Source organism: Sphaerodactylus townsendi, linkage group LG15, assembly GCF_021028975.2.
Source record: "Sphaerodactylus townsendi isolate TG3544 linkage group LG15, MPM_Stown_v2.3, whole genome shotgun sequence".
Taxonomy (NCBI): Eukaryota; Metazoa; Chordata; class Lepidosauria; order Squamata; family Sphaerodactylidae; genus Sphaerodactylus; species Sphaerodactylus townsendi.
The window spans coordinates 25,754,966-25,774,394 of record NC_059439.1 but is presented as its reverse complement, the minus strand read 5'-3'; the positions used below and the strand labels follow the sequence as shown (position 1 = coordinate 25,774,394).

The window sequence follows — 19,429 nt, the reverse complement described above, 5'->3', positions numbered from 1 at the left end:
CCCCCCCCCCCCACCCCCCCCCCCCCCCACCCCCCCCCCCCCCCACCCCCCCCCCCCCCCACCCCCCCCCCCCCCCACCCCCCCCCCCCCCCACCCCCCCCCCCCCCCACCCCCCCCCCCCCCCACCCCCCCCCCCCCCCACCCCCCCCCCCCCCCACCCCCCCCCCCCCCCACCCCCCCCCCCCCCCACCCCCCCCCCCCCCCACCCCCCCCCCCCCCCACCCCCCCCCCCCCCCACCCCCCCCCCCCCCCACCCCCCCCCCCCCCCACCCCCCCCCCCCCCCACCCCCCCCCCCCCCCACCCCCCCCCCCCCCCACCCCCCCCCCCCCCCACCCCCCCCCCCCCCCACCCCCCCCCCCCCCCACCCCCCCCCCCCCCCACCCCCCCCCCCCCCCACCCCCCCCCCCCCCCACCCCCCCCCCCCCCCACCCCCCCCCCCCCCCACCCCCCCCCCCCCCCACCCCCCCCCCCCCCCACCCCCCCCCCCCCCCACCCCCCCCCCCCCCCACCCCCCCCCCCCCCCACCCCCCCCCCCCCCCACCCCCCCCCCCCCCCACCCCCCCCCCCCCCCACCCCCCCCCCCCCCCACCCCCCCCCCCCCCCACCCCCCCCCCCCCCCACCCCCCCCCCCCCCCACCCCCCCCCCCCCCCACCCCCCCCCCCCCCCACCCCCCCCCCCCCCCACCCCCCCCCCCCCCCACCCCCCCCCCCCCCCACCCCCCCCCCCCCCCACCCCCCCCCCCCCCCACCCCCCCCCCCCCCCACCCCCCCCCCCCCCCACCCCCCCCCCCCCCCACCCCCCCCCCCCCCCACCCCCCCCCCCCCCCACCCCCCCCCCCCCCCACCCCCCCCCCCCCCCACCCCCCCCCCCCCCCACCCCCCCCCCCCCCCACCCCCCCCCCCCCCCACCCCCCCCCCCCCCCACCCCCCCCCCCCCCCACCCCCCCCCCCCCCCACCCCCCCCCCCCCCCACCCCCCCCCCCCCCCACCCCCCCCCCCCCCCACCCCCCCCCCCCCCCACCCCCCCCCCCCCCCACCCCCCCCCCCCCCCACCCCCCCCCCCCCCCACCCCCCCCCCCCCCCACCCCCCCCCCCCCCCACCCCCCCCCCCCCCCACCCCCCCCCCCCCCCACCCCCCCCCCCCCCCACCCCCCCCCCCCCCCACCCCCCCCCCCCCCCACCCCCCCCCCCCCCCACCCCCCCCCCCCCCCACCCCCCCCCCCCCCCACCCCCCCCCCCCCCCACCCCCCCCCCCCCCCACCCCCCCCCCCCCCCACCCCCCCCCCCCCCCACCCCCCCCCCCCCCCACCCCCCCCCCCCCCCACCCCCCCCCCCCCCCACCCCCCCCCCCCCCCACCCCCCCCCCCCCCCACCCCCCCCCCCCCCCACCCCCCCCCCCCCCCACCCCCCCCCCCCCCCACCCCCCCCCCCCCCCACCCCCCCCCCCCCCCACCCCCCCCCCCCCCCACCCCCCCCCCCCCCCACCCCCCCCCCCCCCCACCCCCCCCCCCCCCCACCCCCCCCCCCCCCCACCCCCCCCCCCCCCCACCCCCCCCCCCCCCCACCCCCCCCCCCCCCCACCCCCCCCCCCCCCCACCCCCCCCCCCCCCCACCCCCCCCCCCCCCCACCCCCCCCCCCCCCCACCCCCCCCCCCCCCCACCCCCCCCCCCCCCCACCCCCCCCCCCCCCCACCCCCCCCCCCCCCCACCCCCCCCCCCCCCCACCCCCCCCCCCCCCCACCCCCCCCCCCCCCCACCCCCCCCCCCCCCCACCCCCCCCCCCCCCCACCCCCCCCCCCCCCCACCCCCCCCCCCCCCCACCCCCCCCCCCCCCCACCCCCCCCCCCCCCCACCCCCCCCCCCCCCCACCCCCCCCCCCCCCCACCCCCCCCCCCCCCCACCCCCCCCCCCCCCCACCCCCCCCCCCCCCCACCCCCCCCCCCCCCCACCCCCCCCCCCCCCCACCCCCCCCCCCCCCCACCCCCCCCCCCCCCCACCCCCCCCCCCCCCCACCCCCCCCCCCCCCCACCCCCCCCCCCCCCCACCCCCCCCCCCCCCCACCCCCCCCCCCCCCCACCCCCCCCCCCCCCCACCCCCCCCCCCCCCCACCCCCCCCCCCCCCCACCCCCCCCCCCCCCCACCCCCCCCCCCCCCCACCCCCCCCCCCCCCCACCCCCCCCCCCCCCCACCCCCCCCCCCCCCCACCCCCCCCCCCCCCCACCCCCCCCCCCCCCCACCCCCCCCCCCCCCCACCCCCCCCCCCCCCCACCCCCCCCCCCCCCCACCCCCCCCCCCCCCCACCCCCCCCCCCCCCCACCCCCCCCCCCCCCCACCCCCCCCCCCCCCCACCCCCCCCCCCCCCCACCCCCCCCCCCCCCCACCCCCCCCCCCCCCCACCCCCCCCCCCCCCCACCCCCCCCCCCCCCCACCCCCCCCCCCCCCCACCCCCCCCCCCCCCCACCCCCCCCCCCCCCCACCCCCCCCCCCCCCCACCCCCCCCCCCCCCCACCCCCCCCCCCCCCCACCCCCCCCCCCCCCCACCCCCCCCCCCCCCCACCCCCCCCCCCCCCCACCCCCCCCCCCCCCCACCCCCCCCCCCCCCCACCCCCCCCCCCCCCCACCCCCCCCCCCCCCCACCCCCCCCCCCCCCCACCCCCCCCCCCCCCCACCCCCCCCCCCCCCCACCCCCCCCCCCCCCCACCCCCCCCCCCCCCCACCCCCCCCCCCCCCCACCCCCCCCCCCCCCCACCCCCCCCCCCCCCCACCCCCCCCCCCCCCCACCCCCCCCCCCCCCCACCCCCCCCCCCCCCCACCCCCCCCCCCCCCCACCCCCCCCCCCCCCCACCCCCCCCCCCCCCCACCCCCCCCCCCCCCCACCCCCCCCCCCCCCCACCCCCCCCCCCCCCCACCCCCCCCCCCCCCCACCCCCCCCCCCCCCCACCCCCCCCCCCCCCCACCCCCCCCCCCCCCCACCCCCCCCCCCCCCCACCCCCCCCCCCCCCCACCCCCCCCCCCCCCCACCCCCCCCCCCCCCCACCCCCCCCCCCCCCCACCCCCCCCCCCCCCCACCCCCCCCCCCCCCCACCCCCCCCCCCCCCCACCCCCCCCCCCCCCCACCCCCCCCCCCCCCCACCCCCCCCAATGGGAATTGTAGTCCATGAACATCTGGAGAGCCGTAGGTTGCAGACTCCTGGGCTATACATCTGAAAAGGTCTGAGGTCTTTCAGCTCACGGCGCATCCTTGTGTTTTGGAATCCATTATTTTTTTTAAAAAAAAATAAGCCAGTGTTACTTACTTGGATGATTGATAAGGGGATCGGACAAATTTGTGGCGCACTTCGCTGTGCTGAATTGAATCGCCATGTTCCCCGGAAGTCTCGTGACAGACAGACGTCTTGTGAGGCAGGTGGGGCTGAGAGAGTTCTGAGAGAACTGTGACTAGCCCGACGTCACCCAGCAGGCTTCATGTGGAGGAAACCAATCCAGTTCACCAGGTAACAGTCAGCCGGTGAATCCTCCACTCTTGACCACCGCACGACACTGGCTCTCAAACCACAGCGAAGGTTGGCAACCGTAACCACAGCCTTGGTCTCCACGCAATTCATAAGTCAATAGTAAGGAATAAGCAACCTACTAAGGTCCACTTGCTTTCCATTCCTACCATCAGATCCTCTGAAGATGCCAGCCACAAATGCAGGCGAAACGCCAGGAGAGAATGCTGCTAGGACACGGCCATACAGCCCGGAAACCACACAGCACCCCAACCTACTAAGGATTCGGCCACTCCATTGACTAAAAGGAGCCTTCAACTGATTCCACCGAGGCCAATTTCCTTCTACAGTACTTCCCAACAGCCCCTCTCCACACTGGCCTGGGGCGTAGCTGGGCAATGTACCAGTCTGGGACTCCTAACCGTAGCCCAGTTTAAGGCCCCTTCCGCACAAGCAGAATAATGCAGTTTCAATCCACATTCACAATTGTTTGCAAGTGGATTTTGCTTTTCCGCACAGTAAAATCCAGCTGCAAAGTGCATTGAAAGTGGATCGAAAGTGCATTATTCTGCATGTGCGGAAGGGGCCTATGTATCCTGGAGGCAGCAGTAAATTCAGGGTGGTGTGGTGGTGGTGGGGGGGGTGAGGTTTGGCTCCCTGCCCTTGCTCCGTCCTTAAGCAGGGCTGCCAGTAAACTCAAATCGCCCCTGCAGCTGCAGGCGGCTTAGGGGGCGATGTGAAATTTCTTGACTATTGAGGCCCGAGGCAAAAAACAAATCCACCTTGCAGAGCTGATACATTAAAGACGCAAAACCAGGCTTGTCCGTGATGAGTCTTGCTGGAGGGTTCCCTGCTAATGAAAGGAAAGCAAGCTTAAAGCTGACTCTCCGTTGGTTGGGCAAAGCCTGTGAAACCCCACAACCGCTGGAACGGACACAAAAAGGAAGAAGAAGAAGAGTTTGGATTTTTATCCCCCCTTTCTCTCCTGTAGGAGACTCAAAGGGGCTTACAATCTCCTTGCCCTTCCCCCCTCACAACAAACACCCTGTGAGGCTGAGAGAGCTCCGAGAAGCTGTGACTAGCCCAAGGTCACCCAGCTGGCGTGTGTGGGAGTATACAGGCTAATCTGAATTCCCCAGATAAGCCTCCACAGCTCAGGCGGCAGAGCTGGGAATCGAACCCGGTTCCTCCAGATTAGATACACGAGCTCTTAACCTACTACACCATTGCTGATCGCCAGGGAGCATGCTGATCGCCAGGGCTGCGAAATGATTTCACACATGTCCCTCAGTGGCCAAAATGGATACAGAATTTGTCATCCCGAGGACGTGACGTTGTGGCTTTTTGCAAGATAAGTTTCTAGTCCTCAGGGTGGCAACGATAGGCTTGGAAGCGCGTTTGCAATGCTTGGGGATCTTGGAATGCCAAGGAGTGTCTTTCTCTCACCACAGAATAAACTCAGCCATTCCCCTTCTTCTTGTGAAATTGAAGGGAAAGTTTGATAGTCAAGGCAGGGGGTGGGGGGATCCTGAATGTCCCCAGCTTTGTATGTGCGTTGCGGGGTGAGATTGTATTCTATAACTGGATTTGTTTCTTGAGTGCCTGTTTGACCTGACAAGAGAGGTACCACGGTTAGAGTGCTTGACTGGAACTGGGAAGATCTCTTGCTCTGGAGAAAGTGTGTTTAAGATTGCAGCGTGGGTCAATTACTTGGTTAGATTAATAGTGCAATTCTGAACCTAGTTACACCCTTCTAATCACTTTGACTGCAGTATATGTAGAGCAGCGTAACTTAGCTTAGGGCTGTACTGTATACACGAATTCACTTTTAAGGCAATTACTTATACACACAGTGGATGGCAAAGCCCGATCTCAAAAGCGGCATTTTCCTCCCTCTTACCCAAGCGTGGGAATGCCTCATCTAGTGCAATCCTGCAGTGACGGGTGTGTATCTTCAAAACACCTCGTTGTGCTTTTTCCTTAGAACCAGTTACGCCTACTTACAAATTGAGGCATATTTAATCAAGCAGCTAATTAATTTGCTAAGGCTGATATGATTGATCGAGTACGATCTTTGGAATCAGGCGGCAGCCTTGATATATAGATATGCGTACAGATACATAGGAGATGGCCTATTACTTAGGGCGGCATGTTTTAAATATGAAGGCGGTGTTTGTACGGGACACATTAACATGGCTCGGTTCACACGGCAGACCAAATTCCGGTTTGGCCCTGTGAGAAGGAGCCTGATAAATGTCTTCCTTCTTTTCTTCCCCTCACTCATTCAAAGTAATTCCAGTCACTTCTGAATGGAGATCCGGCTGTATCCCCTACCCTCTGTCATAGCAGACACATCTTTCGCTTCTGCACAGCAGTGCCGGCACACAAAGGCTTGACTGGAACTGGGAAGATCTGGATTCAAATTCTGTTCTGCCAGGAAGCTCTATGGGTGGCGTTGGGCCAGTCTTTGGTCCTTTCCGCACATGCAGAATGATGCACTTTCAATCCACTTTCAATGCACTTTGCAGCTGGGTTTTACTGCGTGGAATAGCAAAATCCACTTGCAAACAATTGTGAAAGTGGATTGAAAGTGCATTATTCTGCATGTGCGGAAAGGGCCTTTGTGTCTCAGATGAATCTACTTTGTGGGGTTGTTGTTGTGAGAATCAAATGGAGGGAGAGAATGAGCTATGCTGTCCTGACCTCTTCAGAGGAAGGGCCGGAAAAACATGCCCCAGATAAATAAATGATCAGTAGATAAAGCTGGTGAAAACCAGTGTAGTTAAGGTGTCAAACTAGGATGTGGGGAGGGAGCTCCAAGTTCGAATCTTCACTCTGCCATGGAAAGTTGCTGAGTGACCTTAGGCCAGTCACACACTCTCAGCCTTGATCCTGGTTAGTATTTGGATGGAAGAAGAAGAAGAAGAAGAAGAAGAAGAAGAAGAAGAAGAAGAAGAAGAAGAAGAAGAAGAAGAAGAAGAAGAAGAAGAAGAAGAAGAAGAAGAAGAAGAAGAAGAAGGAGGAGGAGGAGGAGGAGGAGGAGGAGGAGGAGGGGAGGAGGAGGAGGAGGGGAGGAGGAGGAGGAGGAGGAGGAGGGGAGTAGTAATAGTTTGGATTTATATCTCACCTTTCTCTCCTCTAAGGAGACTCAAGGTGGCCTACAAGCTCCTTTCCCCACAACAGACACCTTGTGAAGTAGGTGGGGCTGAGAGAGTTCAGAGAGAACTGTGACTAGCCCAAGGTCACCCAGCAGGAATATAGGAGGGCAGAAACACATCTGGTTCACCAGATAAGCCTCCGTCACCCAGGTGGAGGGGAATCAAACCCAGTTCGCCAGATTAGAATCCACCTGCTCGTAACCACTACACCACGCTGGCTCTCCAAGGAACACCAGAGGTGTGATGTAGAGGCACGAAATGGATCACCCCTTTTGACCGTCTCTTGCCTTGAAAACCCTACAGACTTGCCATAAGTCAGCCCTGACTTGCAGCTAAACAAATAGAGGAACAAATAAATCTGGTACTCAGTTTAGGAACCCCAGCCTTTCCTCTGTACCTTTGGAAAGACGTTTGGGCTCTCAGGTTACTAAATTCCATCTCCGTTGGATACAGAAAATGTCTGTTGCTAAACCATTTCTGGTACTGAATGTGTAAAACTGGCAGTCCAATGATCACACAGTCAAAGTGAACTGGATGCGTTTATGGAACAAAGGTCTATCAGTGGCTATTCTCACTGAGGACTGTATGGAGCCTCCATATCCAAAGGCAGTATACCTCTGCCCATCCGTTTCTGAGGCGCAACAGCACCCGAGGACCTTCACCACTGTGTCCTGCTTGTGGGATAACGAGAAGCATGTGGCTGACCACCGTGGGAAAAAGAACGCCGGGCTGGTTGAGTCTGATCCAGCAGGGCTCTGCTTAACATTCTCGGTGGATTGTTTGTTGATGTATCGGCCTCTGTGGTTCGCTGGACGTGCCAAGGCTCAAGAGCCTGCCTTGAGATCCCAGCCCCTGTTCCCCGAGGAGCACTTTGCACAGCTTTCTTTGTCCAGCAAGATGAAGAAAACGCACTTGGCAATGCTAAGAAGCCCCTCTTGCTTATTTGCTATTGCTTTGCATGCTGTCAGGATAAGACCGGCTATTGAAAGAAGGCCTCTAGAATAGAGCAACGTCATATACAGTGGATTCCTGCGCACCCCCTAGCTCAGCTAGTCCCTGGCTGAGAACACCCATTCATGAAATTTTTGCTTCCTTGAGTCAGACAAACAGTTCTGGCTGCTCGGTCCTCCCTGGGACTTTCCCTGCCTTGTTGTGGGACCGGTCAAGTGTGACATCTTCAAAGTTAGCTCAACAAAGCCTCTCTTTTTTTGAGTCTTTCAATTATTAGGATGTTTATACCATACATTTCTCTCCAGTGGGACTTACAACATTATTCTCCTGACGATATCTTCACAACAACCCTGTAAGAAGAGAAGAAGAAGAGTTTTTGGATTTATATCCCCCTTTTCTCTCCTGCAGGAGACTCAAAGGGGCTGACAATCTCCTTGCCCGTCCCCCCTCACAACAAACACCCTGTGAGGTAGGTGGGGCTGAGAGAGCTCCGAGAAGCTGTGACTAGCCCAAGGTCACCCAGCTGGAATGTGTGGGAGTGCACAGGCTAATCTGAATTCCCCAGATAAGCCTCCACAGCTCAGGCGGCAGAGCTGGGAATCGAACCCGGTTCCTCCAGATTAGATACCAGCCCGAGATCACCTAGTCAGTTTACATGGCAGAGTGGGGTAGTAGCCTAGGTCTCCCAGATCAAATTCTGACACTCTAACCATTGCAGAACACTATCTCTCAATCCATCTTTGATGCCCTTTGGACATCATAGTCTGATCCAAGTTCCATCTAATTCTGACCCCCAAAGTAGCCAGCCAGGTCCTCCTCAGGTCATGAGCAAAGCAGCCAAATCAGGTTGTTGGTAGCCAGTATTTGACAATAAGATGCATACTGCCTGTGAACATGGAGGTTCCACGTTAGATTCAAGTCATTTCGGCAGCCCCAATAAAAGCACTCTGATGGCTAAGATAGGATAAGAGCCAGCGTGGTTTGGTGGTTAAGAGCAGGAGGGTGGACTCTGATCTGGAGAACCGGGTTTGATTCCCCCACTCCTCCACTTGAGCGGCAAACTCTTATCTGGTGAACTGGATTTGTTTCCCTGCTCCTCCACATGAAGCCAGCTGGGTGACCTTGGGCTAGTCCCAGTTCTTCAGAAGAGGAAGGAGAGGAAGGGAAAGAGCTTATACATGCTCTTGTATCAAAGTACCGTGTTCAGTAATGCACAAAATAATGGTTTTGACAAAGGCAGCATGTAAAAATGAATTATAATTCTCACATGTATTTTAACATGGAAGCATACAGTTTTCTCAAATGCTGCACCTCAACAGACTGTACTAACATCTTTTTAACTGAGACAGGGTATATCATGCTGGCAGGGGATGATGGGAACTGTAGTCCACAACATCTGGAGGGCCATGAGTTGAGTCTTCTTTCAAAAAGAAAGCTGAAGATGCAGGGGTGAGGTCTGAAATATACCAGAGAGGACCAGGCCCCCACAGGTCCCGATGACATCCCAATAAAAGCTGTGGAAAAGCACCCGATGTGGCATTTGCCCAGTGGTTGATCTAAAAAGGGAGGTGATGGTGCCAAAAGCATGCTGAACGGCTATTTTGGGAACCCCAGGTCTCTAATCCCAAAGGTTAGAGGAGTTAGCAGAGAATGTTTTACAATGAAGGAAGCGTCCTCTGCTTACGTGCAGGTTGGTGCCCTTAAATAGTGGTGGCTTCTTCACATTTATTTGACGTTGCAGAGAACAAGTTCAATAGCTCAAATGAGTAACGTTGAACATTCATGCACGACTTTCTCATGTTTAAAACACGTCATTCATTTCAACCCTTTCCAGAGATTACAGTTGCTCATTCCGGGAACCTGCTTGCCAAACACGCTATGAGGACTACGCACTGCTCACAGTACTCCCAATATGTGCGGGTGGCATCTTGTGTGAACAGAAGCAACGTGCACATTTACTGGCATATGTACTCTTCCTCTTCCTCTTCCTCTTTCTCTTCCTCCTCCTCCTCCTCTTCAAGACAAAAAGACCACTAGACTATAAGATCTCTCCTTTTCCTCCTCCTCCTCCTCCTCCCCTTCTTCTTCTTCTTCTTCTCCTCCTCCTCCTCCTCCTCCTCCTCCCCTTCTTCTTCTTCTTCTCCTCCTCCTCCTCCTCCTCCCCTTCTTCTTCTTCTTCTTCTTCTTCTTCTTCTTCTCCTCCTCCTCCTCCTCCTCCTCCCCTTCTTCTTCTTCTTCTTCTTCTTCTTCTTCTTCTTCTTCTTCTTCTTCTTCTTCTTCTTCTTCTTCTTCTTCTTCTTCTTCTTCTTCTTCTTGACGATGAGGCCACTAGGGCCACGGCAAAGATTACTTACCCACCCCAAGGCTTTCAAGTAGCTGAATAATACACGAGATTCATTCGTGGATAAAATTACAACGTATAGGAAAATGAGAACTGGCAAGAGAGGGACACAGAAGAAATCTATTGAGAGATGGTACCTATTTTTTTTTAAATCCTGAAAGAAACCTAGTGAACAAGCAAAAGAGACCATTTTGAGATCTATCTGAATAAGGAATTTGTAATGAGATAAATGTTTAATCTGATATGTTTCTAGTGACAGCAGTTATCACTTAGTATAATTGGTTATTTCTAGATCAGTGTGGTGCCTGTGCGTGCCGTGGTATCTGTCAACGCCTTCTCTGGAGCCCGCCAAATGTTTTTAGGAAGAGGGTGGGACAACGTAGGGCTTTCGACCACCACAGCACAAGCATCTACACCGGGTTGGCTGAAGATGAACTGTGGATAACATTTTGTGTCTGGCCCCGCCTCCCGTGGTAGCCATTTTTGGCCGCCATTTTGTTACTGCGCCCACCATGCCGTGTCAGAACTCTAAATGTGTCTGCAGGCAGAAATAGGTTGGGGATTTTGATATTGCGCACAATAAAATCGAGCTGCAAAGTGCATTGAAAGCGGATTGAACATGCATTATTCTGCATGTGCGGAAGGGGCCTTAGACACTGGGTCTATGAAGGTCAGTATAGTTTCCTCAGACTGGGCAGCAACTCTCCCGGGTCTCATATCACCTCGTGCTTTTAACGGGAGATGGCGGGGGCGGGGGGGGGGGATCAAACCTGGAATTCTGTGCATGTAAACCAGAGGCCATTTATGCATGCACAACTTAACCTACGGCTATTTGCTATGCAAGAGAGTTTCCTCGTGGTTTTTTGGTTCCTCGTGGATTCTCCTTCTGCCAGGTGTGTCGAGCTGAGCTGTCATTTTGCCCTTCCCCATTTCCTCATTGGTCCCATGTAACCGCCATGGGGGAGGTTGCCTGTTGCCCTTTCTTCTGCTGCCTTTGTTCTAGCATTACTTGCTAGACTGTGTCAATTTCTTAACAGAAATTCAAAGTGTGAATTTTTTTAAAAAGGTGGCCCAAAGAGTGAGAGGGAATGCTGTGGTGTGGGCAAGGGAAGGAGAAAACCTGAAGAAAGCTAAATGCATACTGACCTACTTTGCTTTCCCTGCAAAGGGAGAGGAAAAGTCACGCTTCCAGAGCTTTCGGAAACTGCGGGGACTCTCTGATCTGAAGGTGGGGTGACTGCTGGATGGGGGAAAACGTGTGCATAACCAAGAATCAAACCTGAAGGGACTGTACACTCAAGGCGAAGGAGGCCACAAGTGTGCAAATGGCCAGAGGTTCTTCAGCCTAGCCACAGCCCCTCCCCAAACATAAGAACCACTGTTCATGAGAAATTCTACTTCTGTTTCTAAATTAATTCACCACTAGCATGATGGCTCATTTTGTTCCCTTTTACTATTGGACAGTGATGCATAAATACATTCTCCAACACCCCCATCCCCCACCCCCCACCCCCAAGCTCAAACCTTAAATTTCCAAGCATTTCCCAAGTGGTAGTTGGCAACTCTGCATGTTTTTTTAAAAACTAGATGTCAGGAAACTAGATGTCAGGAGAAGGTTCTAACCTAGATTTCCCCCCGACATGATTGTTTTCTGTGTGACAACGTTTTAACATTATTATTTTCAATGGTTCATTCATGGAAGCTCTCAGAGTAGTCGTAGGCCTGGGCATAACATTCCAAGGGAGAACTAGGCCTGGAGTAATCTTTAACCTGGGTTACTCTGAGGTCCACTTAATGACGCTGCATTTTTGGCCAGTTGATTGCCCTGGGATTAGGACTCCTGCGGGCTTTCCAGATACCAGGGAATTCATAATTCCCTATCAGCTCCTGTCAGCATGCAGTGTAGCTTTCAATTGGTGCGCACTCTGTGTCAATTGGCCATGCTGGTAGGGACTGATGGGAATTGTAGTTCCTGAACATCTGGAGAGCCGCAGGTTCCTTACCCCTGCCCTGGGAGGTTTTAGCACCCCCTAGTGGGAAGATGCCGCTTGAACCCAGAGGACGCCTGGCCACGGTGTGGGTAATTCTCCTCTCCTTGAAGTTTGCCCGCCCTTCTGTGGACTGATCAGCTTCCAGAAACCAAATGTTGCGGCGGGGGAGGCAGGCGGGATGGGAGGAGGCGCTGGCAGGGATTAGGGGGCATTACTGTTAATGAGGGTGTCAGTATGAGGGGCTTACGGGTGGATGGCGGGGGTCTCCTCAGTTGGAACTGAGACACTTCGGCAGAGGTGGGTGGCAAGATTAGTGAAAGGGGAGGGGAGGGGCAGAACGAGGGAGCGAGAAGGGGGTTGTTGTGGGTTCGGACGGTGGAATAGATCCACTCCCGCTTCCCCCACCACCTCCCCCCAAATCCCCAGGCCTCCTTCTTTCATCTGTTCCATTCCCTTAAGGTTCAAAGTTATGGAAGGGGGGGGGGGAGCTAATTCTTGGGGATCAGGGTGGGGGGATTAGGTGTTAAGCGGGATGTTTGTGGTGTCTCTTGGCAGGCTGCGATGCTGGCTGAGGGGGGTTTCCACACAAGGAGCAGCAACACAACCAGCTGGGATTTGGGACCTGCAGGAACCTGCCTCTTTGAAGGGGCCTTGGAATCTCCCCGGGGAGGGCTCGGGGATGGGTGGGTGGGAGGGAGTGGCCCCAGGTGTTAGCTGGAGTAGCAGCGGTGCCTTGGGGAGGGGGCTCAGAAGGCAAGAGCGATCCGTTGGCACATCAATCACGCTGACAACAAAGCCCCGGCGCACACTGAAGCATGGAAGAATTCGAGACTTGACACACAACCGACTTTGAGATCCTCGAGGCGAGGCTCCGAAACTTCACCCCCACAACCACACGTTTACATTCCTGCAGGCAACTAGTCACAGTGACATGCTCGCACAAATGTGCATGAAGGGGAGCACGGGGGGCAAAGACCACAGCGTCTGAAAGAATGAACCATGGCCCACGAGGACCACTTTTGGAATCTTGTCTCTGCCATGAATTCGGTAGGAAATCTTAGGCAGACGGCCATTACGTGACATTGGGATGGTCCGTATAAAAAGGTATTACGTGGATTGCGTTCTTGGCTTTTGAAGCTTTACTTCTGGTTTGACTTCTGGTCTATAAATAGCTGGTTATTTTCTCCAATTTATGGTCCACTGTGTGCAATATGGTGATAGTATAGTGGGCCTACTTTACAGGGACATTGGATGGCCAGCGTGGTGCAGTGGTTAAAAGCAGGTGGATTCTAAGCTGGAGAACTGGGTTTGATTCCCCCACACCTCCACATGAGTGATGGAGGCTTATCTGGTGAACCAGATGTGTTTCTGCACTTTTACATACCTGATGGGTGACCTTGGGCTAGTCACAGTTCTTGGGAACTCTCTCAGCCCCACCTACCTCACATGGTTTCTGTTGTGGGGAGAGGAAGGGAAAGGAGCTTGTAGGCCCCTTTGAGTCTCCTTATGGGAGAGAAAGGTGGGATATAAATCCAAACTTCTCCTCCTCTTCTTTTTCTCCTTTTTCTTCTTCTTCCTCTTCTTTTTCTTCCTCCTCCTCCTCCTTCTTCTTCCTCCTCCTCCTCCTCCTTCTTTTTCTTCTTCTTCTTCTTCTTCCTCCTCCTCCCCTCCTCCTCCTCCTCCTCCTCCTCCTCCTCCTTAGATAATAGAAATCTGAGAATTTCCTGATGATTAGATGTGTTTGACACTGGAACAGTCTCCATCATGTGATGTTGGCATCATCATTGTTGGAGGGTGTTCAAGTATTGATGGGATACCTCCTTGTTGGGAACATTATAGTTGTAATTCTTGCGTTGGCGAGGTTGAACTAGTTGTCTCTGATGAAGAAGAGTTTGGATTTATACTCTGCTCTTCTCTCCTGTGAGTCTCAAAGCAGGTTACAAACTCTTCTTCCTCTCCCACAACAGACACCTTGTGAGGTAAGTGGGGCCCGGAAAATTCTGAGAGAACTGTGACTAGCCCAAGGTCACCCAGCAAACTTCATGTGCAGGGGTAGAGAAATAAATCTAGTTAATCAGGTAAGAGTCAACCGTTCATGTGGAGGAGTGGGGATTCAAACCCGGTTCTCCAGATTAGAGTCCACCCCTCATAACCACTACACCCTACTGGCCCTCATGATGAGCCAATACTGAGCTTAAATACAATCACCAGTACCAAGCGGCTGCCAGGTACATATAAATCCCCCTAATATGGTGGCCATCGTATTGTATGAACAGGATAACTACATGTGAATTGTCCAGTGAGTTTTGCAGGGAACCTATTTGCATCACCCATGCTGTATGGAAGAAGAAGAGGAGGAGGAGGAGTACCGTTTGGATTTATATCCCACCTTTCTCTCCTGTCAGGAGACTCAAGGTGGCTTACAAGCTCCTTTCCCTTCCTCTCCCCACAACAGACATCTTGTGAGGTAGGTGGGGCTGAGAGAGCCCTGAATTAACTGTGAGTAGCTCAACAGGAATGTAGGAGTGCTGAAACACATCTGGTTCACCAGATAAGCCTCTGCAGGTGGAGGATGGGGGAATCAAACCCAGCTCTTCAGATTAGAATCCACCTGCTCTTAACTACTACACCTTGTCTGGTCCTTCAAACTTGATGCATGGAGAATGGAAATTCGATTTGCTTGTTTCACACCATGCCACCACCTCCACAGATAAACACATAGCAAATGCATTCGCACAGACAGGATTTCTGTGTTGTTTTCACATCGCTAAGGCACATTAGCAGTAGAGCTTTTGCATGGTTTTTTTTCCTGCAAACATTCCATCAGCTTTCGCTGCATTTTTATCCATCGCATAACTAGAAGGCCTTTTAAAAAAAAAAGAATCAGTAACTGCAATAGCGCTACAGCATTGTAGCACAACAGAGTTACAGTGCTATAACGATTGTGAATTTCTAAGGGCTCTAAAAGCCCCCTGGCTGGAGTAGGAGAGTGGAAATCTGGCCCCAAATCCCTACTGAGGCCCCTTCCGCACATGGGGAATCATGCTCTTTCAATCCAATCTCAGTGCGCTTTGCAACTGTGTGTAATAGCAACATCCGCTTGCAAACAACTGTGAAAGTGGATTGAAAGTGCATTATTCTGCATGTGTGGAAGGGGCCTCAGGGGCTATGCTGGCAGGGGCTGATGGGAATTGTAGTCCATAACATCTGGAGTGCCAAAGGTTCGCCACCACGGGCCTAGCCTCATCCACAGGTTGTTGTGATGGTAATACGGAGGAAGGGTGGACAACTCGTGTGCGTTGCTCTGAGCTTCTTGGAGGAAGGGCAGGATAAAAATACACCGGGGGAGGGGAGAAGGTAACACAAGAATAAAACTGTCCAGATTCTTTGGGAGAAGCCTCAAGCTTGTTGGAAACTGGTTTCAATTTGACAGCGTTACCATGCCCTAAACCACACCAGATGTTAATTAAGTAAGCCTTTCTGAAGACGGCATCATCAGAAGGCGACGGGACACGTTCATCTTCAGAACCTGTTTGGGCTGACTCTGTTTATGTGCAAACAAGGGGGGGGGGAAGGCCCCTTCGCAGGGTCCTTTTGATTAATCGCCTTGGAATAAAGCAGCGATAAAAGAATCATAGAGTAGGAAGAGACCCCAAGGGCCATCGAGTCCAACACCCTGCATTGATGATTCTCCTTGTTCGACTGTCAGCTATGGCAAGAATTCCAGAGTTAGGGAATCACCAGACAGGCCTTGTTATTAAGTTATTTCAGTGTTGGGAGGGGGGGTTAATAAGATGACGGAGTAAAGATGCGCAGCTCAATTCCTCGGTGCTTAATTTTTCAAAAAAAACAATTTCCTTGGCTCTCCACCCTTCCTTTCCTGGAACTTCTTCCCTCTCAACTGCACACGCGTTGGGCTCGGCACGGGCACTGACGGGAAGCCACACTGCAGATGCCCAAAGATACAAACAAACATACACACACATACACTCCTTTTGCCTACAGTGGAGCTAAGGCTTCCCAGCATCAGGAACCCACACCAGAGCAAAAAGCCTTGTTGGATCTGGACCCTGCAAAACCAGGGCCATTTTAATGTATAGGCACTCTGGGCAGTTGCCCAGGGCCACCAAATGTAGGGGCCCCATGTTAATCTACATATGTTGTGACTGGCAGTCCCTAAATAAGTAAAACAGTAAACTATACATATTTGTTACTGGGAATTGCCTGTTCAGCATGAGTTTTACAGAAGACGATGAACAATATGAAGTTTAATTTTTATGATAGGGGGATGTTGGCATTTGCCTCTGATTTGGCAGCAAGGTCACCTCTGCAACAACACGGATATGTGCATATTTCACACCCCACACAACATAAGAGTCTATATATTTACATCACTATATGTTCACATCACTTGACAGTTAATAGGTATGATATTGGCTATATTTATATGCCATTGGTTGTTAAAGACGGAATGTGAGATGGCGAGTGGTTGGGTCGGTAGGGGCCCCAGGGCACCAATTTTTGCACGGGGGGGGCAGGGGGGGCTATCATGCTGTTAGTTAAGCCGGCTCTGCCCTCAACTTCTGAAAAAGCTCTGAGACTGAAGCCTGGGGGAAACCACCCCTATTAGGCCGCATTCGCCTTGCTCCTGGGTGAGTGCTTGGAATGCACTCTGCACGTGCTCAGAGCCGTTCCGGAGTCGCATCTCCCGGCCCTCCAGCCCGGGAGGGGAAAAGAGGGGCGGAGCTGATCCAAAGCAGCAGCAGCAGCAGCAGCAGCAGCAGCTTCTTCTCCTCCTCCTCCTCCCCTCACACCGCCTTGGGCCCGGGCCCCCTTTCGCCTTGTTCCCTGGTGCGCGCTGAGAATGCACTCTGCACATGCTCAGAGTCACAAGCTCCGGCCCTCCAGCCCGGGAGGGGGAAAAAGTAGGGCGGAGCTGCTCCAAGCACCCCCTCCTCCAGTCCTCCTCCTCCTCCTCCTCCTCTCTCTCCCTCTCTCTCTCTGCCCCCTTCCCCTCGCTCGGGTTGCAAGGCCGGGCGCGGAGCTCCAAGGCGCCGCGGAGCAACCGCCTCCTCCTCCTCCTCCTCCCGGCTCCGCTGGGCCCTCCCACTCCGGGCTGGGACGTCCCAGGGGCGGCCGCCGGTGGGGCGGGGAGATCTTCTGGGAGCGGGGTGGGGATGCCGGAGGAGCCGCCTTCCCTTCTGCCTCCGGGGGCGCACGGCCAGCAGAGCCGAGCCGAGCGCGGCGGCGGCAGCAGCAGCAGCATTAGCAGCAGCCCTGCCCGGGAGCGGCGCCGTCGAGCGGGAGCCGAGGCGGGAGAGCCCGGGCCCCCTGCCGATGGGGCGGCCGTCGCAGGTGGGGCTCTAGGGCGGCGGCCGGGCTGAGATCCGCTCCTCCCCTCCGGCCGCAGTCGAGCGCCTCCCTGCCCGTCCCCCTCGGGAATCGGTCTGGCTCCGGATTGAGGTGAGGTCGGGGAAAGGCATCCTCGCAGCCGACCAGGCGCCCAGATCCCCTCGGGGATGGACGGGACCCACCTGATCCCGCTTGGCCAGGACCGGAATTGAGCCGTTCCAGTTTCCCCGCCTCGGATCAGAAGAGGCTCCGGAATCACCCCAGGAGCGCACGGGGGTGGGGGGTGGGGACGCGAAGAGATTGGTGGAAGCCCGGAGAGCGAGTGGCGGCGGAGATCCGTCGGGTTCGAGACCTGTCGGGGAAGGAAGGACCAGACCAGAGCCTTCAATCGGCAGCCGGATCCTCAGATCGCTCAGGGAGATGATCTCCCCTGCCCAGAAGGGATCGGGTTCGAGATCTCGCAGGCACGGCCAGATGGGGGTAGGGGCGACCCAGCCAGGCTGGCCCCACCTGACAGGAGTCCAGATGCTCCACCTGTGCCGGTCCAGATGCTCTTGAGGCAGCCGGTCCCTCAGGTCAGGAAAGGACTCGCCCGCCTTGCCCCTTGGGGGGTCTCCGCAGGAGGAGGCCGGGACATGTGATCCCCCTCAGATCAAGACTCCACCACAATAGCTGGAAGACAAGTCCGGCGGACCCCACAGTGGGGATCCCGGAGAGATTGCCTGCTTCTCTGAGGTCCCAGATGATCCCCGCTTGCCTGGCCCTTTGACAGCACAGAGACCCTCTCCCCTGCCCCCCAGCCTACCTCTCCAGGCCTCCCTGCCGCAGCCCCACCTGGGACCCTGGCTGTGCTGGCGCCATCCAGTGGTGGGGCAGCCTTGGGGCAGGGGGCGACTCCGTCCAGAGATGCCCTGGGTGGTCTTTGGCTTCCTGCTGCTTCTGCTTCGGGGGACGCGGGCACTCCAAGGGGCAGGTGAGTGAGTGGGGCTCGGCGGGGAAATGGCAGCTGGGGCGGGGGGGGGGGCAGGATCCTTGCCTGAGTTCTGGGGGAAGCCAGAGAAATTGGGGGAGGAGGCGGAACCCTGGATTTGGGGGGAGTGGGCAGAAATTCTGGGTCCCCTTCACTAACAGGGGTGGGAAGAAACCAACCGCATTTCTGGGTCCTCTGGTTTACTGGAGGGTGCGATTCATAACTTCCAGTGTCACAAGAATAATGTCTTCTGGGAGGGCATTGAGATCTGGGAGGGGGGGGGGGCGTTCCAGTTCAAGGGCAGGAATCCTATTGCCCGGGGCCATTTGGATTGCGGGAGAGGAGGGCGGCATTTTTGGCACCGGGCCCTTCCCTCCTGGCCTGGCAGGACCCCCTCCGCCTCCTGCCCACGCACGCTTGGCCCCGTGAGCCCCCAGCCTCTTCGGCGGCCACCTGTCCCTGGCCGATGGCAGACAGACAGAGCCCTGCCGATTTCACACTCGGGGCCCCAAGACAGCTGCCGGACCCGGAGCAACCGTTTGGGGCCAGGGGGTGCCTGTCGCTTGCCCCCTCGGCCCGCCGACAGCCATGCTTCTGTGGCCAGATGGCTTCTGCTGCTTTCCAGACGCCTTTGGCCGCCTTCCAGGATACCTGTCAGGTGGGAATCCCAAGCGAAGGAACTGGCTGAGCAGGGTTGGGCAGGGTGATTATTGGGGAGGATGCCGTCCGCAGTGCTGCTGAGGGCGAGGGCGGGAAGAAGATGCCCTCTTGCCCCAAGCGGGAGATGCTACCGTGCAGAGGGGGTTTACAGGAAGGGGGTAGCGCCCCCCCCACCCCCACACTTCCCCCAGCAGCATGGAAACTGATCTCGAGGTTTCAGGGACTGCGTGGGAGAGTCAACTCTTCTTCCGGCCTTATCTTCAGTCGCATCCTAAATAACTTCTGGATTCTTTCCGGGGAGTGGTTAGGGCAGAGAATGGATTGTGGTTATTCTCTCTCTCTCTCTTCCCCCCCGCCCTTTCGATAATTTTACTACATTGTGGCTGGCCAGTATGTGAGACAGGGTGCTGGGACCAGATAGATCAGTGATGGCAAACCTTTTCGAGACCGAGTGCCCAAATTGCAACCCAAAACCCGCTTACTTATCGCAAAGCGCCAACAGGGCAATTTAACC

General features: G+C 58.0%; 2 protein-coding genes across 2 annotated transcripts in view; one reads left to right on the top strand and one right to left on the bottom strand.

Annotated features, from left to right (window-relative positions):
* The window catches only part of LOC125444887 (sulfotransferase 1C2-like), a 343,341-nt gene that overhangs the window by 91,959 nt on the left and 231,953 nt on the right, over window positions 1–19,429 (bottom strand). The gene's annotated exons all lie outside the window — the stretch shown is intronic.
* Window positions 17,111–19,429, top strand: part of KREMEN2 (kringle containing transmembrane protein 2) — a 40,302-nt gene continuing 37,983 nt past the window's right edge. Inside the window, exon 1 of the mRNA XM_048517622.1 lies at window positions 17,111–18,258. Within this exon, the coding sequence (XP_048373579.1) occupies window positions 18,192–18,258 (67 nt within the window). The 5' untranslated portion in view covers window positions 17,111–18,191. The remainder of the gene's footprint in view (window positions 18,259–19,429) is intronic.